At 43.8% G+C, this 19547-nt stretch overlaps 2 protein-coding genes across 6 annotated transcripts in view; both read left to right on the top strand.

Moving 5' to 3' along the window:
* Window positions 1-19547, top strand: part of DIAPH2 (diaphanous related formin 2) — a 420337-nt gene that overhangs the window by 34424 nt on the left and 366366 nt on the right. For 4 of the 5 annotated variants that reach the window (XR_013226383.1, XM_077309067.1, XM_077309071.1 and 1 more), the window contains one exon: window positions 4667-4687. The exons of the other annotated variant lie outside the window; for it this stretch is intronic. Coding sequence is in view for 3 of the 4 variants with exons in the window: in XM_077309067.1 (XP_077165182.1) it covers window positions 4667-4687 (21 nt within the window). In the remaining variant the exon portion in view is untranslated. The remainder of the gene's footprint in view (window positions 1-4666; window positions 4688-19547) is intronic. 5 annotated transcript variants of the gene reach the window in all.
* LOC143823026 (uncharacterized) lies at window positions 8527-18871 on the top strand. Its single transcript, XM_077308825.1, has 4 exons — window positions 8527-8823; window positions 16837-17080; window positions 17260-17343; window positions 17623-18871. Exons 1-4 carry the CDS (start codon window positions 8527-8529, stop codon window positions 18120-18122), a joined length of 1125 nt encoding a protein of 374 aa, XP_077164940.1. The 3' UTR covers window positions 18123-18871.

A 19547-nucleotide genomic window follows, 5' to 3' on the forward strand; every position in this document is an offset into this window, starting at 1 on the left:
ACAGGGCAGCTATTTCATTTCCCTCACCTTTATCGGCACATGAATCTTGTGAGGTAGGTTAGGTTGAAAGTATGGAACTAGTTCGAAATTACCCAGTCAGCATCCACAGCAAGATGGGGATCTAAATCTGGGACTTGCAATCTCTACTTTGAAGCTCCTTCTGCTGCATCACACTGGCTTTCATAGGATGGCTGCTTTTGAACAGTAGCAGCCAGGCCTAGTTGAGTCATGCAAGTCAGGTGTTATCAAGTTAACCAGAGGATGTGGGCAGGCTCCTCCAGATGGAACTTGTAGATTCTCAGAATTACAACTCTAGACAGCAAAAACCTGTTTCCTTGAAGGAAATGGGTGCTTTTGAGGGTGGAGTCTGGAGTGATATCCTGCTGAGATTTCTCAATTCCCCAAACCCAGCCCTTCTTGGATTCCACCACACAATCTCTATTAATTCCACAACCTGGCATTGGCAAACCTTATCAAGCTGGTCTCCAAAATCATTCCCTAATAGGCCCAGTAAGTGCCCTAATCCATTCACCTTGCCTTTAACTGATAGAACCAAGTTTGGAATACAATGGCTGCCTAACAACAGCTACTTGGGTACCTTTTAAATCTATAGTGTGCCACTTATCATTTTCAGCCTTTTAAAGCTTCCCAGTTCCTTATTTTTCCAGGTTTGTAGGAAGATCTTTCTTTCCTATTCACAGGTTGGGTCACTGGATTTAAATTTATATCTCTGTTAGGATATAAAATATCTGTTCCAAATCTGGGCATTCCAGGCTAGCCTAATCTCATTAGATCTTGGAAGCTCAGCAGGATAAGCCCTAGCTAATATCTGATTGGGAGACCACCAAAGAAGACCTGGGTCATGATGTGGAGGCAGTGGCAAACCGTTTCTGAACAACTCTTGCCTTGAAAACCCTATAGGGTTGCCATGTGTCAGCTGCCACAGCACATTCCACCACCAATTAAAATGCAAGCAGATGTGACAACAACACATTGAGTTAATGGATGCACTGGTTTGAATTACTGGTCAAGACGCCTTCTCAGTGGCCTTTGCCAAATAACAATTCACTAACAGTTTTATTGTAGAGAATCATCATCTGTTCCAATTAATATTTCTGGTAAGGCCTAGGAGGAGGAACGTGTCTTATGGCTTAAGTGCCACTCAGCGCTGTCCCGCCCCAGAGAGCCTCCTCCTCCAATTGGCTTGCCTGTCTGTCCAGCAGCCAGCTAATCGCCTTCCATCCCCCACCCCTGACCACCCCCTCCTCCTTCTCTCTGAGGCTCAGAGGCTGCAGATCCCTTCTGTTAGAGTACCCTGTCCAGGGGCCTGCAGCCTTTGCAGGTTGGGGGGCAGGGAGAGGCCATCTGCAGAGTTCTTCCACCCCCCCCCCCCCAATCTAGCGCTCGTTGTATTCCTGAATGCAGTGGGCTTTGTCTATAGTCATTAGTATAAAACACGATAAAGACTTCAGAGGAAGTCTAGGATATAGCTGTGATAAATACACTTGGGTAAGTTAATCACATGTTGTAATGTTCATGTGGTATATTGTTAACCAAAAGCTTCTGCTTAGTGTTTTGTGTAGGTAGATTTGACCTGATATAACGACTAAATGTACTAATTTTAACATAAAGTTTACCCGGAGACCTCAATATTTTCTTTCCCTTTAGCTGTGAAAGTGTTCCTTGTTACTTAAAAGGCTGCATGTAAATAAAACAATAACCTGCCGAACTTACCACGGAATGCTCCTTGCTCTGCAGTAATTCTTAGATAGGGAGAAAAGGAAGCTGGGAAGAATCTGCACCAACAGCAGAAATATATCCGATCATGTGTCAAGACAAATCAGAGCTGTTTCTTGAACTACCGTGCCTTGTGCAAGGATTTCAGCGGTCATGTAGCTATAGTAGGGAGAAAAGAATAGTTTAATTGGCACACAGCAAAAGCATTTGTATACTAGGCATGCATTAACAAGAAAATGAGTTGTAGAAGGTCTTAACAAGAAAATGAAATGTAGAAGACATTTGCGTGTCTTCTAGCTAACTAATGTTAGAATGTAGGTAGGTGTCCAGTTGGTTGGGGAGGATGAAACCTCGGTGTTCCAAGGTGAAAAATAAAGTTTTCCAAGAAGCAGCGTGCTGTGAGTTAAGCTGTTAAAGACCTCAAACATCAAATGCTGAAGTTTTCGAAGTCTCCTAGTGCTGTTGGTTGCTGTTGTAAGCCTGAGAATAACAAGAGGATGAAATCGCCATGACTAACAGGCCAATAAATATCTGTTGTCTCTGTTGCCACAGCTTTGTGCTTGAATGCTCATCTTGATACCTAATTCCAAGGCTTCTAGTGCTGCTCTGCTTGCATGATCGTATTAATTACTTAATTGACTTATATTCCTCTCTTCCCAGCCAGCCGACTAGGGGCGGGTCACAGCAACAGTCAAGTCTACACTTGATCTTAGCCAAAAGGCTGAGAAATGATGGGTCACAGCAATTAAAAATACATCTAAAACCGACCCAAAAGAACAAACAACCCCAACCAACTGCCCCCCTCTTCTGCCATGCAGTGGCTTGAAATGCCATCTCCTACCAAATATGCAGTGGTTTGAGGGGGGAACCCAATCAATGTTCTGCCACTCAGCCCCAAGAAAAACCCATGGAAGCAGAAAATCCCCATGGAAGTCCCAGATTTTTTTTTAATGAAAAGAATACGGAGTCCCCCTTTGAGCAATATCCATCTGCATGTTTCATGCTCTCTTCACCTCCCTTTTTTCTTACTTTGTAAGTCTGCATTTTTTTGTAGGTACATGGATCATCTTTGCCTTTTCCTGTTATACATTGACATGGCTCCATTTCATGTATTTTAGAATTGCCTTCGGGTATTGGCTCTATTGCCACAGCTTTGTGGGGGAAATAGTGTACTAATAGCTGGGTTGCTTTTCTTGGTGCCAGTTTGCAAATTGTCCTGCTTATATGATTTTTCTCCCTTAAAAAGAGAAATTGCATTAGCAGGGCTTTGAGGGGATTAGTCATCAGTGTGGACACACTGGCTTGTATGTTAATTCCCTGCCTGGTTTGGCGACAGGGCTGCTTCATATGGGAGATTTTAAATCCCGAGATAGGCTAAACCTATGCAAGAGCTCAGTGTAATTATTAAGGTGATTTTTGTTTAGTGGGCAAAAGGTCTGGAATTAAAGCTACCAGTGCTGATGCAGTGTTATATTTCTATGCCGGAGCATCAGAGCCAATATATGGCATTGTATTATGTAGTGAAGTGCTGGGGGATGTGGCGAGCATGAAGGATCTTGTTATACATGGACATGGCTCCATTTCATTATATTTTAGAATTACCTTCGGGTATTGGATGGGTGGGTGGAAGGACAGAAGGAAGGAAGAAAGACAGACAGAGGCAGAAGATCTACAGATCTTTTTTTTGTATGTGTGTTGTCTTACCTGTTGCCAGTGTTTCAAATGCATATTAGCAATGCTGATTAGGAGCATGAAAACTGGCAAGGCTTATTCACCCAGTGTGCTGCTAAAGGTGTTCTGGCATCAACAGATGGTTCTTTCATTAGAGACCCATTATGCACGGGGGAATAACGCACATTCGGGGTGGAATGGCGGCGACTAAAATCACCGATAACTAATGGTGCCGGCTGCAACCGACCGCAGCTTCGGTGCATTCCGCCAAAAAAGCCGCGTTAGCGAAACACGGAAGAAAGCGCAGCTTCCAGGTGACCGGGGCACAACCAGAAGCGGCGCCGGGATCGCTGCATGCATAATCAGTTACTCTGGGTTTTGCCGCCGTTGCGCCCCGTCCCGTGCATAACCGGTGTGCTTCGCGTCTTCCCACTCCGCGTTTTCCATGTGACCCGAAATCGCCATTTCGGCGGCCGTGCATAGTGGGCCATAGGCACGCCCTGAACAATTTTAAGCTGCCTATCTCTGGTTGCTCTCCAGTTCCCCACCCATTTCCTATTGTAATTTTTTTTTCTGTATGGTGCCCTGGATTTAAGATGCTTTAAATAAATTATTATTATTTAATTTTATTCTATACAGCTTCTCTTATCAGTTGCTGTCTCAGGGCAATAAACATGACCAGCATTAAATACACTAAAATTCATAAACAGTTAACAATAAAATTAATAGTTAAATTAACAGTTACAGCAACAGGACTGTTTCAAGAGCCAGCAGCCAGCAACTACATAGTGTCAGCGCCCCTCCATGAATACCGAGTTTAAGGGGGCGGGGGAAGAAGAGGTCTTTGGTTGCCGATGTAAAGGAGAACAATGAGGAGATATACCCCCTTTTCAGTATTGTTATTGGATTAAAAACAGATTCCTAGTTTGAAAGGATATGGGATTATTAGAGGGTGAGAGAACTAGAACTGGACCGTGTTACTTTTATAGTCACATTTAATTCAGCATTCAGATTTATTTCATCCATCTAAATTTTAAGGCAGAACTTTAAAATATAGTTCCAAATCTTTGCTTCTAAAGCTTACTGAGGTGCTTGCATTTATGGACATTTTATATGTCTTTAATACAAAAGATCCTTAATAGTTACTAACTACTAAGCACTTAGCTGGATGTGTGAAATGCTTCAATTTAACTAATTCTTGCTTCTTCTTCTCTCTTTTTTTGTAATCTCACTACTCTCCATTGATCACTGCATGCAGATTGTTGGAAGTAAAGTTCAGGTGAGTATACATGTAGCCTGCACTTGTAGATGCATGTTATAACAATATAAGGGGAAAATCTGTAGGTTGCATGTGATTGCAGTGCCTCTTGCATGTCCCTATTTAATCTGATAAAATTGGTTCTTTTACTGTAATTTAGGGCAATGGAGTAGCTTTAAGAAACCAAGGAGGGAAGAAAAATGGCCAGTAGTTCTGTTCTGCAAGCTCTTTTCATGTAAAATTTAGTGTATCAACTTCTGTAGTAATTCTCATAATGCTGCCCGTTCATGTGAAAGAATGTCTGGTTTTTCTTATATTTCTCCAGTAGCAGGTGTTTTAGCCTTTCTATGAACCAAAGTGGTGTTTTTTTAATATAGAAGGATATTGCAGGATTTCAGCCACGTAAAATAAAGGAAAAACTCAAGTTTTTATTCCAAACTTTAGAAAAGAAAACCAACCAATTAGATTTAGATAAAATCTTTGACAAAAATGCTGGTTCAATAGTGATGTCAATAGGGTAAGCATAATAGTTTGAAGCTAATATGCATGTTATTAAGCACTACTGAATTGTAAGTCATTGTCATAGGTATGTTGTTATGGTGGAGTGTAGAGATCCAAAGGTCACCAATTTTTAGGCTGAACTTTGTAGCCATTAGAGCCTCTTGTGGCGCAGAGTGGTAAGGCAGCCGTCTGAAAGCTTTGCCCATGAGGCTGGGAGTTCAATCACAGCAGCCGGCTCAAGGTTGACTCAGCCTTCCATCCTTCCGAGGTTGGTAAAATGAGTACCCAGCTTGTGTGCTGGGGGGTAAAACAGTAATGACTGGGGAAGGCACTGGCAAACCACCCCGTATTGAGTCTGCCATGAAAACGCTAGAGGGCGTCACCCCAAGGGTCAGACATGACCCGGTGCTTGCACAGGGGATATCTTTCCCTTTACCTTGTAGCCATTTGGCTTTTTTTTTTTAAGCCAGTGAGGTTCATCTTTCTTGCATCTTGATCCACATACTGAAAATAAGCGCATCCTTTTTGTACAGGCAACAAAAAATGAGACTATGTTTGGATGAGTACGTGGAACAAAAGCATCTGTAATATAACTAAAAGTTATTTAAATCTTTTCTAACCCAGTGTTTCCCTTCTAACCCATGACAGTGTAGCTTTATCCCAAGACAAACATCCTAGCAGTGCATGAGGCACTCTGTCTCCTTTTGTTGATGCTGGCTTTAAAAGAAGAAAAAAAAAAGTTTGGTGATTGAGATGCTAAAAGCTTTGTGTTGTGATTGCCAGAAATAAACTTGATGTGGTGACCATATTAGATGACCCTGAGGGATTTCAAGGGATGCAATAGGCTCAGACTATTAGCATAATTGGATGGTGTTTTTTTGTTTGTTCTTGTCGTTATGTTGAGTTGCTTCAGATGTTGACCCTGACAGTGCAGTGCCTCTGCTAAGATTTCTCGTATTAAGTCCTTAAAAAGGAAAGCAAAGAGTCCTGCAATTCCAGGAAGAAGTATGCCATTTCAGCTATCCCTGCAGGATTGTCAGAACCAGGGATTTCCTCCATAGTGTGTCAGGATAAGAGCAAATTCTAAAAGTACTTTTGACTGTGATTTCAGTTCTCTACAGGGTGTCAGTGCTTTTACAGCTTAGAAGGTAAATCTTCCATGGTATAGTTATTAGTTAGGTAATAAAATGTATTGAAAACAGTTGGCTCTGATGCTTATTCAAAGAGGAAAATGGGAATTGATTGTGTGACTGAGGGATTTTGATGAAAAGTGAGCATATACAAAAGTTTACTGCACAAAAATCAAGCTTCAGGTAGGCTGGGGCAGTTATTTAGTAGATCAACCTTTTTTTACTGTTGAGAGACCCCTGAAATATTCTTTAGGCTTTGTGAAGCCCCAGAAGCTGTGTTTTGTGCTGAAAATGGTTGGGAAGCATAGCTGTGCACACTCCCTATCCCACCTTATCTATGAGCTCCCCGAAGACCTAAGGGCCCTGTTGGAAATGACTCATTTCTGCAGGGATTTGTAAGATGGAGCTCTTCTGCCAGGCTTTTGGTTGAGGCTGGGTGAACAGAAGATCTTGCTCTCCTTTGGAATAGTCTGTCATCTGTAACATCACCCCCAGGTGGATCTGACAGACTGGAGTGAGAAGGGGAGGGTGAGAGTTTGAAGACGTTATGGGATTACAGTGTATGGCAGGTCTGGGAGTGATAGCATACAAATTAAACAGACAAACATGCAGGCAAGCCAACAAAGAAACAGATGATCACATCACTCAATAAATGCTTATCAATTTAAAAGAATAATTATCCACCTATTTGGGAAACCTTCCAGGGTTCTCAAGAACCCCCAGCATTTCATGACACCCTGGTTGAGAAAGCCTGCAGTAGATAAATGTAGCTGCAACCTTCCTCTAGCAAGAAAGCCTGGCCTCACCTCCAGCAGATCGGCTATATCACTTATTTGGTGTCAGGCTTATTGTTTCCTGCATTTATATTTCTGCATATTTCTTCCTGGCACTGCAAGATGCCTATTTAAACACAGTAGTAAATTGAACCCTTCATTGAGGGCTTCAGCACACCACAAAGTAGAATACCAATGACTTCATGCCAGCTCTTTTGTATCATTTAAAACAGCCAGGTACTTGGTTCAGAAAATCAACTATATTTCCTGATCTAGATGAAAAGGAAGAGTGGAGCCGGGTGCTATGATTCTTTTTAGAGGGGTGTGGGAGGAACTGGTTATATGCCGTGTTTGTTGTACCCGAGAGATACTGTTTACATGGATGTCGTGTCCCTGACACGTTGTACCATATACTTCTGGTGTGTCCGAACTTTTATGTATATCATCACCCGTTTGCTAATTATCTGAAGAAATTGAAATTCAGCTGTGTTAATGAGAAACACTGGATTAAAATGATAGTAAATGTGGGGGACTCAGCAACTATTATAAAAGTAGCAAAGTTTTTACTGGCAATTTTAAATGAAAATCTTTTACAATAGATTTTACATCAGGAACTGTTTGAAATTTTCGCTTGATACTTTGCAATTTTATGCCAATAAAGGTACTCTGAATCTGAATCTACCTGAAAAGGTACTTGTCGGGTTCACCTGCTTGCTTCAAAATAAATGCAACCTTTTGCACCAAGTCAATGGCTATGTTTTATGAACAGGTGAAGAAATTTGACAGATTGTTGGAACACACACTACTTGGGGTCATATTCCTCACTTGGCCAACATGCCTTTGGAAAGTGACTCAAGTTTCAATTTCAAACCTGAACTCTGCCTTGACATCAGCCCCGAGTAGGGTATGGTAGAGGCCTCCCTCTGGGTCAATGAAGTGAGCTCAAAGACTCACTGCATTGTCAGCACCCCAAACTGGAAGCATGGGGGTGTTGTGGCTGAGGTGGAGATGTACATGACTGATTGTCAGGGACTCCGGATGTCCATGTTCTACAATTGCAACCTCACTGACTGGAAGGAGCATGTGGGTTGCAACCAGCTGAGAATGATTGGGGAGCGAGAGGTAGCTGTGCGATGGGAGATGGTAGAGATGCGAGCCAAATTCAGCACACAGCTAGGCAAGATCATGGGTGCACTGGCAGGGCTTTTCTGTGACAACAAGAATTTGGCCTTGGTGTTTGCTGAGCTATTTCACAGCTATTTCCACAAAACCGAGGACAACCATTTTCATGGCTGCAGGGTGCACCATGGAGACTTTGACCACCATCACTGTGGCAGTCACTTTGATGGCGACCACTTTGTCCTAGCAGGCTCTGTTAGGTGACACGGGTGCACCCCCCATTTCGGTACCTGGTATTCTAGCAAAGGCATGGAAACCACAAACCTATTTTGACAGGATGTCTAGGAAGCTGTCGTTTTTCCTGGTGCAGGTTCAGGTCTACATGTATGATTGTGGGGCCGCTTTCCCACATGGGGCCTCCCAAATACACTTCCTAGAGAAAGATGTGTCTGATTGGTATGTGAGCCTCTGTGACTTCGATGTTCCAGAGCTACAGGACTGTGACCTGTTGTTGCAAACTCTGTGGAGGCACTTTGATTACCCATTCCATACCAAACTGGTCCGGGAGCAGCTGCATTGCCTTCATTGGAGAACAAAGATGGTCTTCCAGTACCTTCTGGAATACCGTCGCCTGGCAATGAGGTGACTAAGATCCAGTTCTTCTGGGAAGGTTTGCATCTTGATGTCCTCTGCCAGTGCATGGAACAGCTGAATCCCACGATCCTCATGGTCTGGGTACGCCTAGCTGGAGACATGGAGACCTGCTTCTGAGTGGTCAAGATGGTGGAGCTGCCATGCCAGCAAGATGGCCAAGAAGAGCACCAGGGCAGCCCAAATTGAACCTGAAGTAAGCATCTTATAGAGTGAAAGTCAAAAACGGTCAAGAGTAACTTAAGCATTTAACATTCCCTATCTATGTAGATGAACACACTCACGATGAAGTCAACAAGATCTTGGGACTCTGGAATGCATTGGAGAAAGCTCCAGTACCTAGTTGACTGGAATGAATTCCCTGTGGGTGACCAGGAGTCAATGGACACTTCTCATGTGTGGGCCCCCAAGTTGGTTCATAGAGTTTCTCTATGCATACCCTCTAAAACTCCATGACTTGGTGGGGGGAGGATAAATTTAGAGGTGTAGGATATCAGAATGCTATGCTTCTGCCATTTGTTTTGATTCTGTTTGATGTGTAGGTCTAGTTTGATGTGTATTCGCAGAGGGTTATTGCGCCCAACTTTCTTCACACCTTCCCCACCCCCAATCCATCCTCCCTATCTCCAGAATGCTACAACACAACCTCAAACACCTCATTATCAGCCTGGTCGGTTCCCTTTGAAGAACTCCCACGTTTTTTGGGTTCGCACGGGACAGGGTGTGGGGAAAGTGTTTATATGCTGTGCTTCTTCTATTATACCCCAGTATTGACTAGATACTTTTTGGAGTCACTTGTTTGCTTCAAAATAAATACAATCTTTTGCACTAAGCCTTAGCAACTGAAAAAAAACTTGACAGAAAGCTTATACCTTGAATAAAACTTTGTTGGATTTAAGGGTGCAAATGGACTCAGAAAACTGCTTATAGCCTTGTATTTATAACATTGGGAGGTATTTGGGGGTTTGATATTTTTCATTTTAACTGAAAAGGTTGTTCACTGTTTTTGGAAGCTGCCTTGAGCCATCATGAGAAGCAGATATAAATGTTTAATAGGTAAATAACATAATAAATACTTGCATTTGTTCACTGGAGCCCTTTATAGTATTATAAATAGTGCATGTATAGAGAGAGCTGGAGTGGGAAGGAGGGAGAATTGACTGTTTCATAATGTTTAACTTCAAGTTTTCTCTCTTATATTAGCATTGCACAGGTCTACTAGTCAAAAGATAACTTTTAGTTCTCAGCTCCCAAACTCAAAGGAAGTTTTCCAGGACTGAGAAAACTGAGTGCTTTAATCTGCCACCTCACAATTTTGATTAATTTAGGTAATATAACTATTTTCCAGACTTTACCAAGTCAAAATTTGACATTCAAATACTCATTATTTTTCCAGCTTCATGTAATCAACATTTTGGCAGCAGAGATGAAGTCGAGTATCATGGACAGGTGTTCTTATTAACCCAAGTAATAGACCTTTTGATGTTAGTGGCCACATCCCTTCTTACTTTGAGGGGAGGTTTGCTCACAAACACCCATCTCTGCCATTGCTATGCAAGCATTTTCCTTGACTGAAATGTAAAAATTGTTGTCAGTTTTGCCCAGTCTGTTGTGTGTTTTACAAATCCCAAGGAGAAATGGGAAGTGGACCCTTCACTTGGATGCCATGCTTCTAGGAGCTGACAGGACTTTTGGGGTGAGGTTATGGTGAACCCGCAGTTTGCTGTTAACTGCTGACTCTTTCTTCCCATTCAAAATACCAATGTATATCTGCAACACAATGGATCTCCTAATGGTGTAATTAATTACTTCAGTGCTACAACCTTATTCCATCCCTTTACCTGGCAGAATTCAATTAGAGAAATCATTGATGGCCTGCCATACCTAGTCCTCATCTTGTCCTACAATTTAGGAGTCGTCAAGAAACCGATTATGCTTTCAGTCTCACTCCAGTAATGCAATCATAGATTTGTGTCTTTCATGGGAAATCCCATGGGGCAATCCTCTCAAGGCAATCACAGTTATTGTTCCCACTTTGGGAAACCTCTGGAGTTCCACTGAACTTTTTGTCTCTGAACAGATAAGACCATCACCTGCCTTCTAGTTCTTTATCCTACATGCATAATCACTTCAAGTGCATTGTTTTATGGGCTGCAATGCTCAACTTTAGCTTCAAGATGTAAATCTTGCTATCTAAGGCTCATTGTATGAGTGTGTTCTCTGCATACCCCCATTATGAGTGGGCCCACCACCATCCTTGACATGTGTCTTTGGATCTGGCATGCACAGACATATATATTTGCAGGCTTTACCTTTATTCAAAGACATTAGTAGTTTCTCATGCAGACTTCTTCACATCGAGATGGTAGCTATGCTTATACTTTCCCCCATATATTTCATTGTTGAACTATCTCAGCTCTGCTTTTCTGATCTTATGTCTCTGTGTTAGTTTTAATTTTGAGTGCTGGTTTGATTGCTTAGATTATGTTCTTAAATAAAAACCTATTTCAGTTTCAATTTTGTCTGGTTCATTTTCAGAGTTTCTAAGGGGAGAACTCTGTTATATGCTGGTGGATATCCTGTTGTTACCCCTCTTGCTTGTTAAATCCCCCAACTTAATAATTAATGTGGGTACCATTGAAGCTACTAGAAGTCTAATTAAATCATCATACAAATTTCCAAAACCTTGATTACATAAACAAAACATACAATGTAACAAAGAGTCAACAAAGTGGATCTTTGTCCTGTCAAAGACCACCTATTAATGTTCAGCCAGGATACTGTTCCAACATAATCTAAGGAGGGAGTAATAGAATCCTCCTTCTAGTAGAAGTTTTTATGTGAGTTGGGGTCTTTAGAAGCCTGTGACAACATCTTGAAGTGGGCTCAGAAATTTATTACTGGTTGGCATATCAGTTTCTGCATTGTATTGATTTAGCATGTGCTTTTTGAACCATTTTTGTGGGCAGCACCATATAGCATAGCCAATAATAAATAGTACTTAAATATAGAGGTGGCCAAGAGTAAGTTCAACAGTTGCTAGCTTTCTACTCTTCTAGAAGATGCAGCCTATGATTTGGCCAAAACTAGAGCTTGGAATCATAGGTCAGAACCAACACTTGAGATTCATGCTGAATCCCGCATTAACATCAAGTTGAAAATGTAATCATTCAGAGAGCATAATGCCATCCAAGACATGTCAGTCCACAGAGTCTTTCTATTTTGTCTGGGATGCATATGAATTTATTCACCTATTACAGAGCTTTAATAACTCGTATTGCAAGTTTTTCATTTTAATAGTTTTCCGCAGACTTACGTATTTGTATTCCAAATGCAGTGATTGGATTGCTAGTTACTTTAACCAGCCTTCTAAATCTAAGAACTTAAATATTGGTATGTAACACATTAAAAAATGAGATTATTTTACTCTGGTATAAATATTCTCCTTATATGAAATGAGTACTAGTATATGCATTTTTGTACAGTTCATTACAGATAAGCAACGAGATAATAAAATGGGGAATATGAATGGTGATTCAGCTGTCAAGTCCTGTCTGAATTTTGTGTTAAAAGAAACAGGACCAAACTTTAGCACTTCAAATTAGCATGTCTACAGCAAAGGAAGATGAGCAGAGCAATGCTGATAGTTTGCTGCAAGCAGAAAGAAAATTGGGAGACAGTAATCCTGTTAAGAATTATCCACTATGAACTAGAGCTAGGAATTGGAATATGCAGGTAAAAGCTTTAAAAATGGATTTTGAAAGCCATAATTCAAGAATCAGTTTAAAAATAATTGAAATGGAAGATCTGCTTGAATTACTACTGCACATTTACAAATAAAGAATGTACAGGTATAGCTGTTATTGGAAAAAAGTGATAGAGTTTTTGGTGGAGGCTGTTTGTTTTTTGAATATAGCTTTCCAGGGCTCCTTCACACAGTTGCACATACATGCATGACTGGAGAAAGTGTTTTTTCAGACAGTGCTATATGCCACTGTCTCAATTAATCTGCATATTTCACATGACTGTGTTTAAATGCCTTGTGGGAGGAAAAACAATTCTTGCTCTGAAATGAAATCCTCTCTTAGCTTTTGGCAATATATGATAATGCTACCGGGAGGATTTAGATGCTGAATATCTATAGCGATAAGTCCAAAACAAACTCCAGAAATCATTGGATAGTGAACACGTTTTATTCAAATATATGCCCTCCCTTTTTTTGGGGGGGGGGAGGGTTGCTTTCCAAGGGGATGCAATGCAGAGTAAAATGCGGATACCCTGAAAATTACATCTGGACCTGACATCACGATGTTGCCCTCTTGTTTAACAGTTTTCGTTTACAAATCATTAGGCTACACTATATAATTTTCAGTTTTAGTATTCAGCTTCCTACGTTAATTATGTGGGATGGTGGATCTGTGTTGTGGAGGGTACCACAAGTCAGATTCTTAAACTACACATGTACAGTGGAGAGGTAAACGGTGTGGGTTGCTTCTCCCAGCTCTTCTTTTCTGCAGTTGCTGTTAGGAAGTGGCATATTTGCACCTGCTGTGGCCTAGTCTGGCAGTGGCAATGCTGAGTCTCCCAAATCCAAGTTAGTAGAGGAAGCAGACTGCAAGGGAGTTGTTCTGCTGCCTAACTCAGAAACTTCTCCCTGTTGGTCTAAATCAGGGTTAGTCAAACTGGGGTAGTAAAACTAAAGCCCTCCAGATGTCCATGGACTACAGAGAATGCTGGCAGGGGCTCATGGGAATTGTAGTCCATGGACATCTGGAGAGCCGCAGTTTGACTACCCGTGGTCTAAATCCATGTGCAACACTGCAGTGACTGCTTTTAGACTGGGAGTGGGACTAAATCATGGGGAAGAAAATCACTTGTAGCTTAGAATAACTTCAAGGTGAAGGGAAGTCACACTGGGCAGCTTCCCGCCCTCTGTTTGTTCCAAAGCACTAACACAGGCTTGGAATTAGAACGTGCAGAATTAGCAACTGTGCTGCTCACTTAGAATCATAGAATCATAGAGTTGGAAGGGCCCATAGAGGCCATCTAGTCCAACCCCCTGCTCAATGCAGGATCAGCCCTAAGCATCCTAAAGCATCCAAGAAAAGTGTGTATCCAACCTTTGCTTGAAGACTGCCAGTGAGGGGGAGTTCACCACCTCCTTAGGCAGCCTATTCCACTGCTGAACTACTCTGACTGTGAAAATTTTTTCTTGATATCTATATCTATATCTATACACACACACACACTCTTGGTGCAGTTAGATAACTTTCTCAAAGCTGGGTTTCCATTTGGTGAAATGCGGTGGACTCAAAATCAGTATATTCCAAGTCTTTAAAATTGAATTTCAGAAGTGTCTGACTTAATTTGACTGTTTTGTAAATTATCACTGTCTTGGTGATGGAGGCAGACTATCTTGCCCAAGCATGTCTAACTGCTTGGAGATGCACAAAAAGGATTAAAGAGCCTGGTGTGATCCCTGATATAATTAATTACCAAACACATCTAAATCCTGTTAGAGATGCTACGGGTGAAAAGAGACACGAAGAATTCCTGACCTATCTTCATTGAATGCAGTCATACAAAGCTAAGGAGCTGCCTATTAATAACCAGGGGCATTTCCCACGGCTTAAAAATAGCACAATGGTTGCTGATTGAAAACGCTACTAATTTGCCATAACGCACGACGTCGTAAACAATCTGCAACAATCCTGAAACCGACCCGCAAAAAGCGCTTCGTTGTAGCGCTTCTAGGGGAATCCAGAAAACTGGATTCACCCTCCGGATAGCGATACACTCCTGCAACCAATCTGCAACAGTAGCGCTAAAGACCTGTGCGTTACCATTGTTGCGGGTTCTTCAAAGTCCCTCCTCCCGAGCCTGTCCTCCAAACTTCCGGCGAACTGTTCGCCATTTTTTTTTTCTCCGAGCGAGCGGGGATCTACGAGGCAACGGGACAGCGACTGGCTTTCAAGCACGATCACTTTCGGAAATTCTGCCCGGACACCACAAGAGTTTTTCACAAGCACAGTGGCACACACCGTCACGTTCCCAAAATTTGCCCAAAGCTTAAAACCCCGTCTACCATCGGCCAGTCCTAGCGGAGTCAACGTACAGGGAGCATTTTAAAAAATTTTCCTCTGAGCGTGCCAACGAACATTCGCCGTTCGCAGTCTCCTGCTTAGCTTAGAGGGGTTCAATAGACATGATTCGTGGTGATTTCATGAGGGGCGGCTTATGTGTAGTGGGTCTTTGTGTGGTTCCCAGTGCGTGCTTGTGCTTGGGTGCGGACAACCCCTTCCATTGGCGGCTAGACCTCCGGCAAGCGGAGTTGCCGTCCCCCGTTCATTTTAAAAAATTTTCCTCTGAGCGTGCCAACGAACGGTCGCCGCTCGCAGTCTCCTGCTTAGCTTACAGGGGTTCAATAGACATGATTCGAGGTGATATCATGAGGGGCGGCTTATGTGTAGTGGGTCTTTGTGTGGTTCCCGGTGCGTGCTTGTGCTTGGGTGCGGACAACCCCTTCCATTGGCGGCTAGACATCCGGCAAGCGGAGTCGCCGTCCCCCGTTCATTTTAAAAAACATTCCTCTGAGCGTGCCAACGAACGTACGCCAGTTACATGTCATGTTTGGTTGATTTATGCTGTGGCTGGTGAATATTATTGGGGAACTGCCGAGTACTGCCGCACTTGCTCTCGGTTGAACACCGGCATGCGTTTGTGTAATGGCGGACATTTTCCTAAAATGGCTCCCGCTGCATGTTCAAACTGCTCTTCTCGCGTGTAAACGAATACGCGCATGCGTTAAGTCAAACAACAAGGGCGCCAATCTGGCCATTAGGAGCAGATCCTGTTCCCGCGCGAGGAGTTTTGAACGTGACATGTGACCTGATGTGGCCAATGTGCGTGTCCCCTGCTGCCCTCCACCAATCAGGAGCCGGCTAGTCCCTTTGTCTTTGTGTGCGGGAAGGTATATGATCCGTTGCACCCTGCACCTCCCACCACCATTTTGCTCAGCTACTAGCAAAAGCAACATGGAATCGTCTTCTCAAGCCTCGTCCGTCCCTGCAACCGGCCGTGGCCCAACTTGGAGGGACGCGGAGATCAGGGACCTGATCGGGATTTTCTCGGAGGAGAAAATCCAGGACGCGTTCCAGTCCTCCCACAGGAATAGGGAGGTTTTTGAACAAGTGGCTATTAAGATGCGCGCCCTGGGCCACAACAGGACCGGCCTTGAATGCCGGTCGAAGACGAAGACAATGAGGGCAGAGTACATGAGAGCCGTGAACCATAACAAGGGTTCCGGCAACGAAAAGGTGACCTGCCCCTACTTCGAGGAGCAGCGCCAGCTGTACGGGGACGGGGAAGGATCCGGCAGGCCGAAGCGCGTCGGCCGGAGCCTTAAGGTGGTTCGGAAGCCGGCTGCCCCGGTCGAGGAACCACCCGCTGAGGAGGATCCCGGCGAGGGAACCTCCTCCAGCTTTCGCCCTCCACCCCCCGTCCAGCAACGAGCCGCGGAATCGGTAACGCTGGACCTGATCGCCATCGTTCCTGGGGAGCCAGAGGAGGCTCCTGAGCAAACGCCCCTTGCCTCCGGTAAGTGATTTTCTTTTTATTTTATATTTCCTTTTAAGCAAATGTGTGTTCTGACGTTTGGGCATCGTTTTCTCGTGTGTTCGTTGCAACGCATAATACGGTAGGCTGTGGAGAGCTTGCTGTGGTTACTATTTGAAACGGTTTTAATTTTATAATTTTATAATTTAATTTTTAAAAGATTTTAAAAGAAGGTAGGCTGTGGAGTGCTTGCTGTGGTTACTATTTGAAACGGTTTTAATTTTATAATTTTATAATTTAATTTTTAAAAGATTTTAAAAGAAGGTAGGCTGTGGAGTGCTTGCTGTGGTTACTATTTGAAACGGTTTTAATTTTATAATTTAATTTTAATTTTTAAAAGATTTATTAAGATGGTTGGCTGTGGAGTGCTTGATGTGGTTAGTATTTGAAACGGTCATGTTTAACCAACAGCCCCAAAATATTTGCAGCATGCCTCGCCCATAGGCCTTCTGCAGTACTTTGGCTCACAACTTTGGGAGCTTGCTTTGTGGTTCATGGTGTATGCTTGCTCGTTTTTCACTATTTTCTGCTCTTGTCCACAGAGACACAGTTGCCAGGGACGGGGCCCCTAGAGTCTCCAGCAGCACCTGACGTGGATAGTGATTCGGGGGCATCAACTAACATTGGTAGGTATTAGTAAAAATAGGGGGGGGGGCTGTTTTAACTGCTTTGTGCTTTTCTGTTTGTGCAGGGCAGCAGCACTGCTAAGAGAAAGAAGAGAGTCCCTCTGCGTTGCTGGTGTAGGCTTTGAAGCTGGCTTTGCCACCCTTTGGTCCTAGATCTGTTTTTTTTCCTTTTTTTGCAGATTTCATACCCGGAACACAGGAGGAGGAACAGCCTAGGGTGCTTGGACCTCCTGCCCGGCGCAGGCGGATACAGATTCAAGATGGTGAGCGTGCATGACCTGTTCCTTTCGAGCCATAGCTGCAGGACAATGTCGCTAGGCACTAACCATGTGCTCCCTTTTAATTGTTGAGAGTCCTGCTGTGCAAGTAGGCAAAAGTAAAAGCACACCATGGGCAAACAAACAATAGCCATGTGCTCGCCGGGGATTGTTTAAATTCTTGGCAGGAAAACACGGGGACAAAAAAGAACACCATGTCCACCATGGTGTGTTTTGACTTTTTGGATGTTACTAACAGTTTTGTTTCTCATTTTTTGCCAACAGAGGTTCTTTCAGATGAGGAGGAGGAACCACCCCTGGCTCCAGGCAGCCCACCACCTAGAGGTGCGCTCCCAGCAGAGGAGAGGCTTACGAGGGAACGCGGCAGGCTGAGGCGCGTCTCCGTCTTGACAAGCGTGGGAGAGAGGCTCCTTGAGCACTGCTATGAGGAGTCACGGCGTGCCGCGGCCGCTGACCAAGCCATGCTCACACTCATTGCCCAGGAGGGGAGAAAATTGAGGGCAGTCCTTAGAGAGACAAACCAAATCCTACGCGAAGGCGTGGAGGAGGTGCGTCTGATAAGGAGACTCATGGAGAGGGCTGTAGCGGTCATGGAAAGGGCCTACCCTCCACAAATCGCCCCCCCACCACCACCCACACCAACACCACCACTTCCAGCACCCACCCCACCGACTCCCTCTCAGAATGCCTCCACCCAAACAAGAAGGAGGACTATTCTCGGAAAGAGAAAAATAAAACCAGCAGACAAGTACTCCCCCTCCTAGTTTTGCCCACTTTTTCTATTTCATGTTATCTGTGTTTTGTTGTTTGTTGAATAAAGTTTATATTTTTGACTCTGTCTCTGTGTACCCTACTGTAGAATCTGCAAGGCTGAAAGCGGCCTCTCTAGTGATTGTGTATATTGTGGTTCTGCTGTGTGGGTTGGAGGTTGGAGGGGTGTTAGTTCAAGGAGTTTTAGGAGTGTGGTGTGGGGTTAAATATGTGCGAGTTTAAGAAGTCACACTGGAGTCTTGTTATAAAATTTGCAATAACATTTTATTTTAAAAAACATTTTAACAGGGGAAAAACATTAGGGAATGAAACTTGGAGCCCCACCAGCACCACCACCCCCCACCCCCCTGGAAAACCAATTTTTTTTAACAAAAGTATACATTTAACAGGGGAAAAACATTAGGGAATGAAACTTGGAGCCCCACCAGCACCACCACCCCCCACCCCCCTGGAAAACCAATTTTTTTTAACAAAAGTATACATTTAACAGGGGAAAAACATTGGGGAATGAAACTTGGAGCCCCCCCCCCCCAACCCCTACCCCAAAACACAAACAGGAAACAAAACTCAGGTCCCACCGCTCCCCTCCCCAGCCCCTTCCATCGCCCTAACTCTCCTGCACAGCCGTCCCACGGTCCCCCTAACTTTGCGCCGGAAGAGCTCTTCGTCCTCCTTCTTCTTAACTGTGGGGAGGGAGAAAAAGTACACATTAGTACCACACATATTTTCAAATTTCTTTAGTTTACATGCATACACTTTTAAGTGGCCTTAGCCACAGTGTGAGAAGAGTTGGGCAGTGGGGAACATAACCTACGCTCTTCCGCCTCCCTCTGTTGCCTGTGCTGCTCAATCTCCCCTTTCAGCTCCGCCACTTGAGCCTCCAGGGAAGTAACTCTGGCCTCCATGGCACGCAGCCTTGCCTCCACAGTTTCAGCTATAGAAATCAAACAAAGAATTTGATCACACTCCAAAAGGAAGCATCACATCAGGCTCCCATATGGCTCCGTGTGGGTACACACACATGGGTCTCCCTCACAGACATAAAACTCTCACCTGCAGCCTGTCCCGAGGTGGAAGGTCCCTCTTCCTCCCCCTCCTCACGCTCAGGTGCTGTTGCCAGCTTGGATGGTGATTGTGTGGCTGGGCAAAGAAAAAGACAAATCATAATTAAAAGCACACAAAACAGAGATGAAACACAGCTGGTGGACACACCACAGTTAGAGTCTAAGCGCATAACCAAAGTGGTTCTACAGTACTGGCTGGCTAAGTCTGAGGGGGTTGACAGCATCTAAATACTTTCTCGAATTTCATTGGGGACAGTAGGGGAAAGAGGCAGCTAGTCATTCCATGCATGTTTAAGGGCAAAACACAACGAGGGCAGCACTCACCCATATGCCTCCTCATGTCCAGGGGGGGCT

Source organism: Paroedura picta, chromosome 13 (assembly GCF_049243985.1).
Source record: "Paroedura picta isolate Pp20150507F chromosome 13, Ppicta_v3.0, whole genome shotgun sequence".
Lineage (NCBI taxonomy): Eukaryota > Metazoa > Chordata > Lepidosauria > Squamata > Gekkonidae > Paroedura > Paroedura picta.

Bases quoted from the DNA above. Each gene is read 5' to 3' on its own strand.
- LOC143823026 (XM_077308825.1), top strand. From the start codon at position 8,527: ATGTCTAGGAAGCTGTCGTTTTTCCTGGTGCAGGTTCAGGTCTACATG. The intron at 8,824-16,836 runs GCAATGAGGTGA...TGATGTGGTTAG, and splicing joins TTCTGGAATACCGTCGCCTG to TATTTGAAACGGTCATGTTT. The intron at 17,081-17,259 runs GTAGGTATTAGT...CTTTTTTTGCAG, and splicing joins GGGGGCATCAACTAACATTG to ATTTCATACCCGGAACACAG.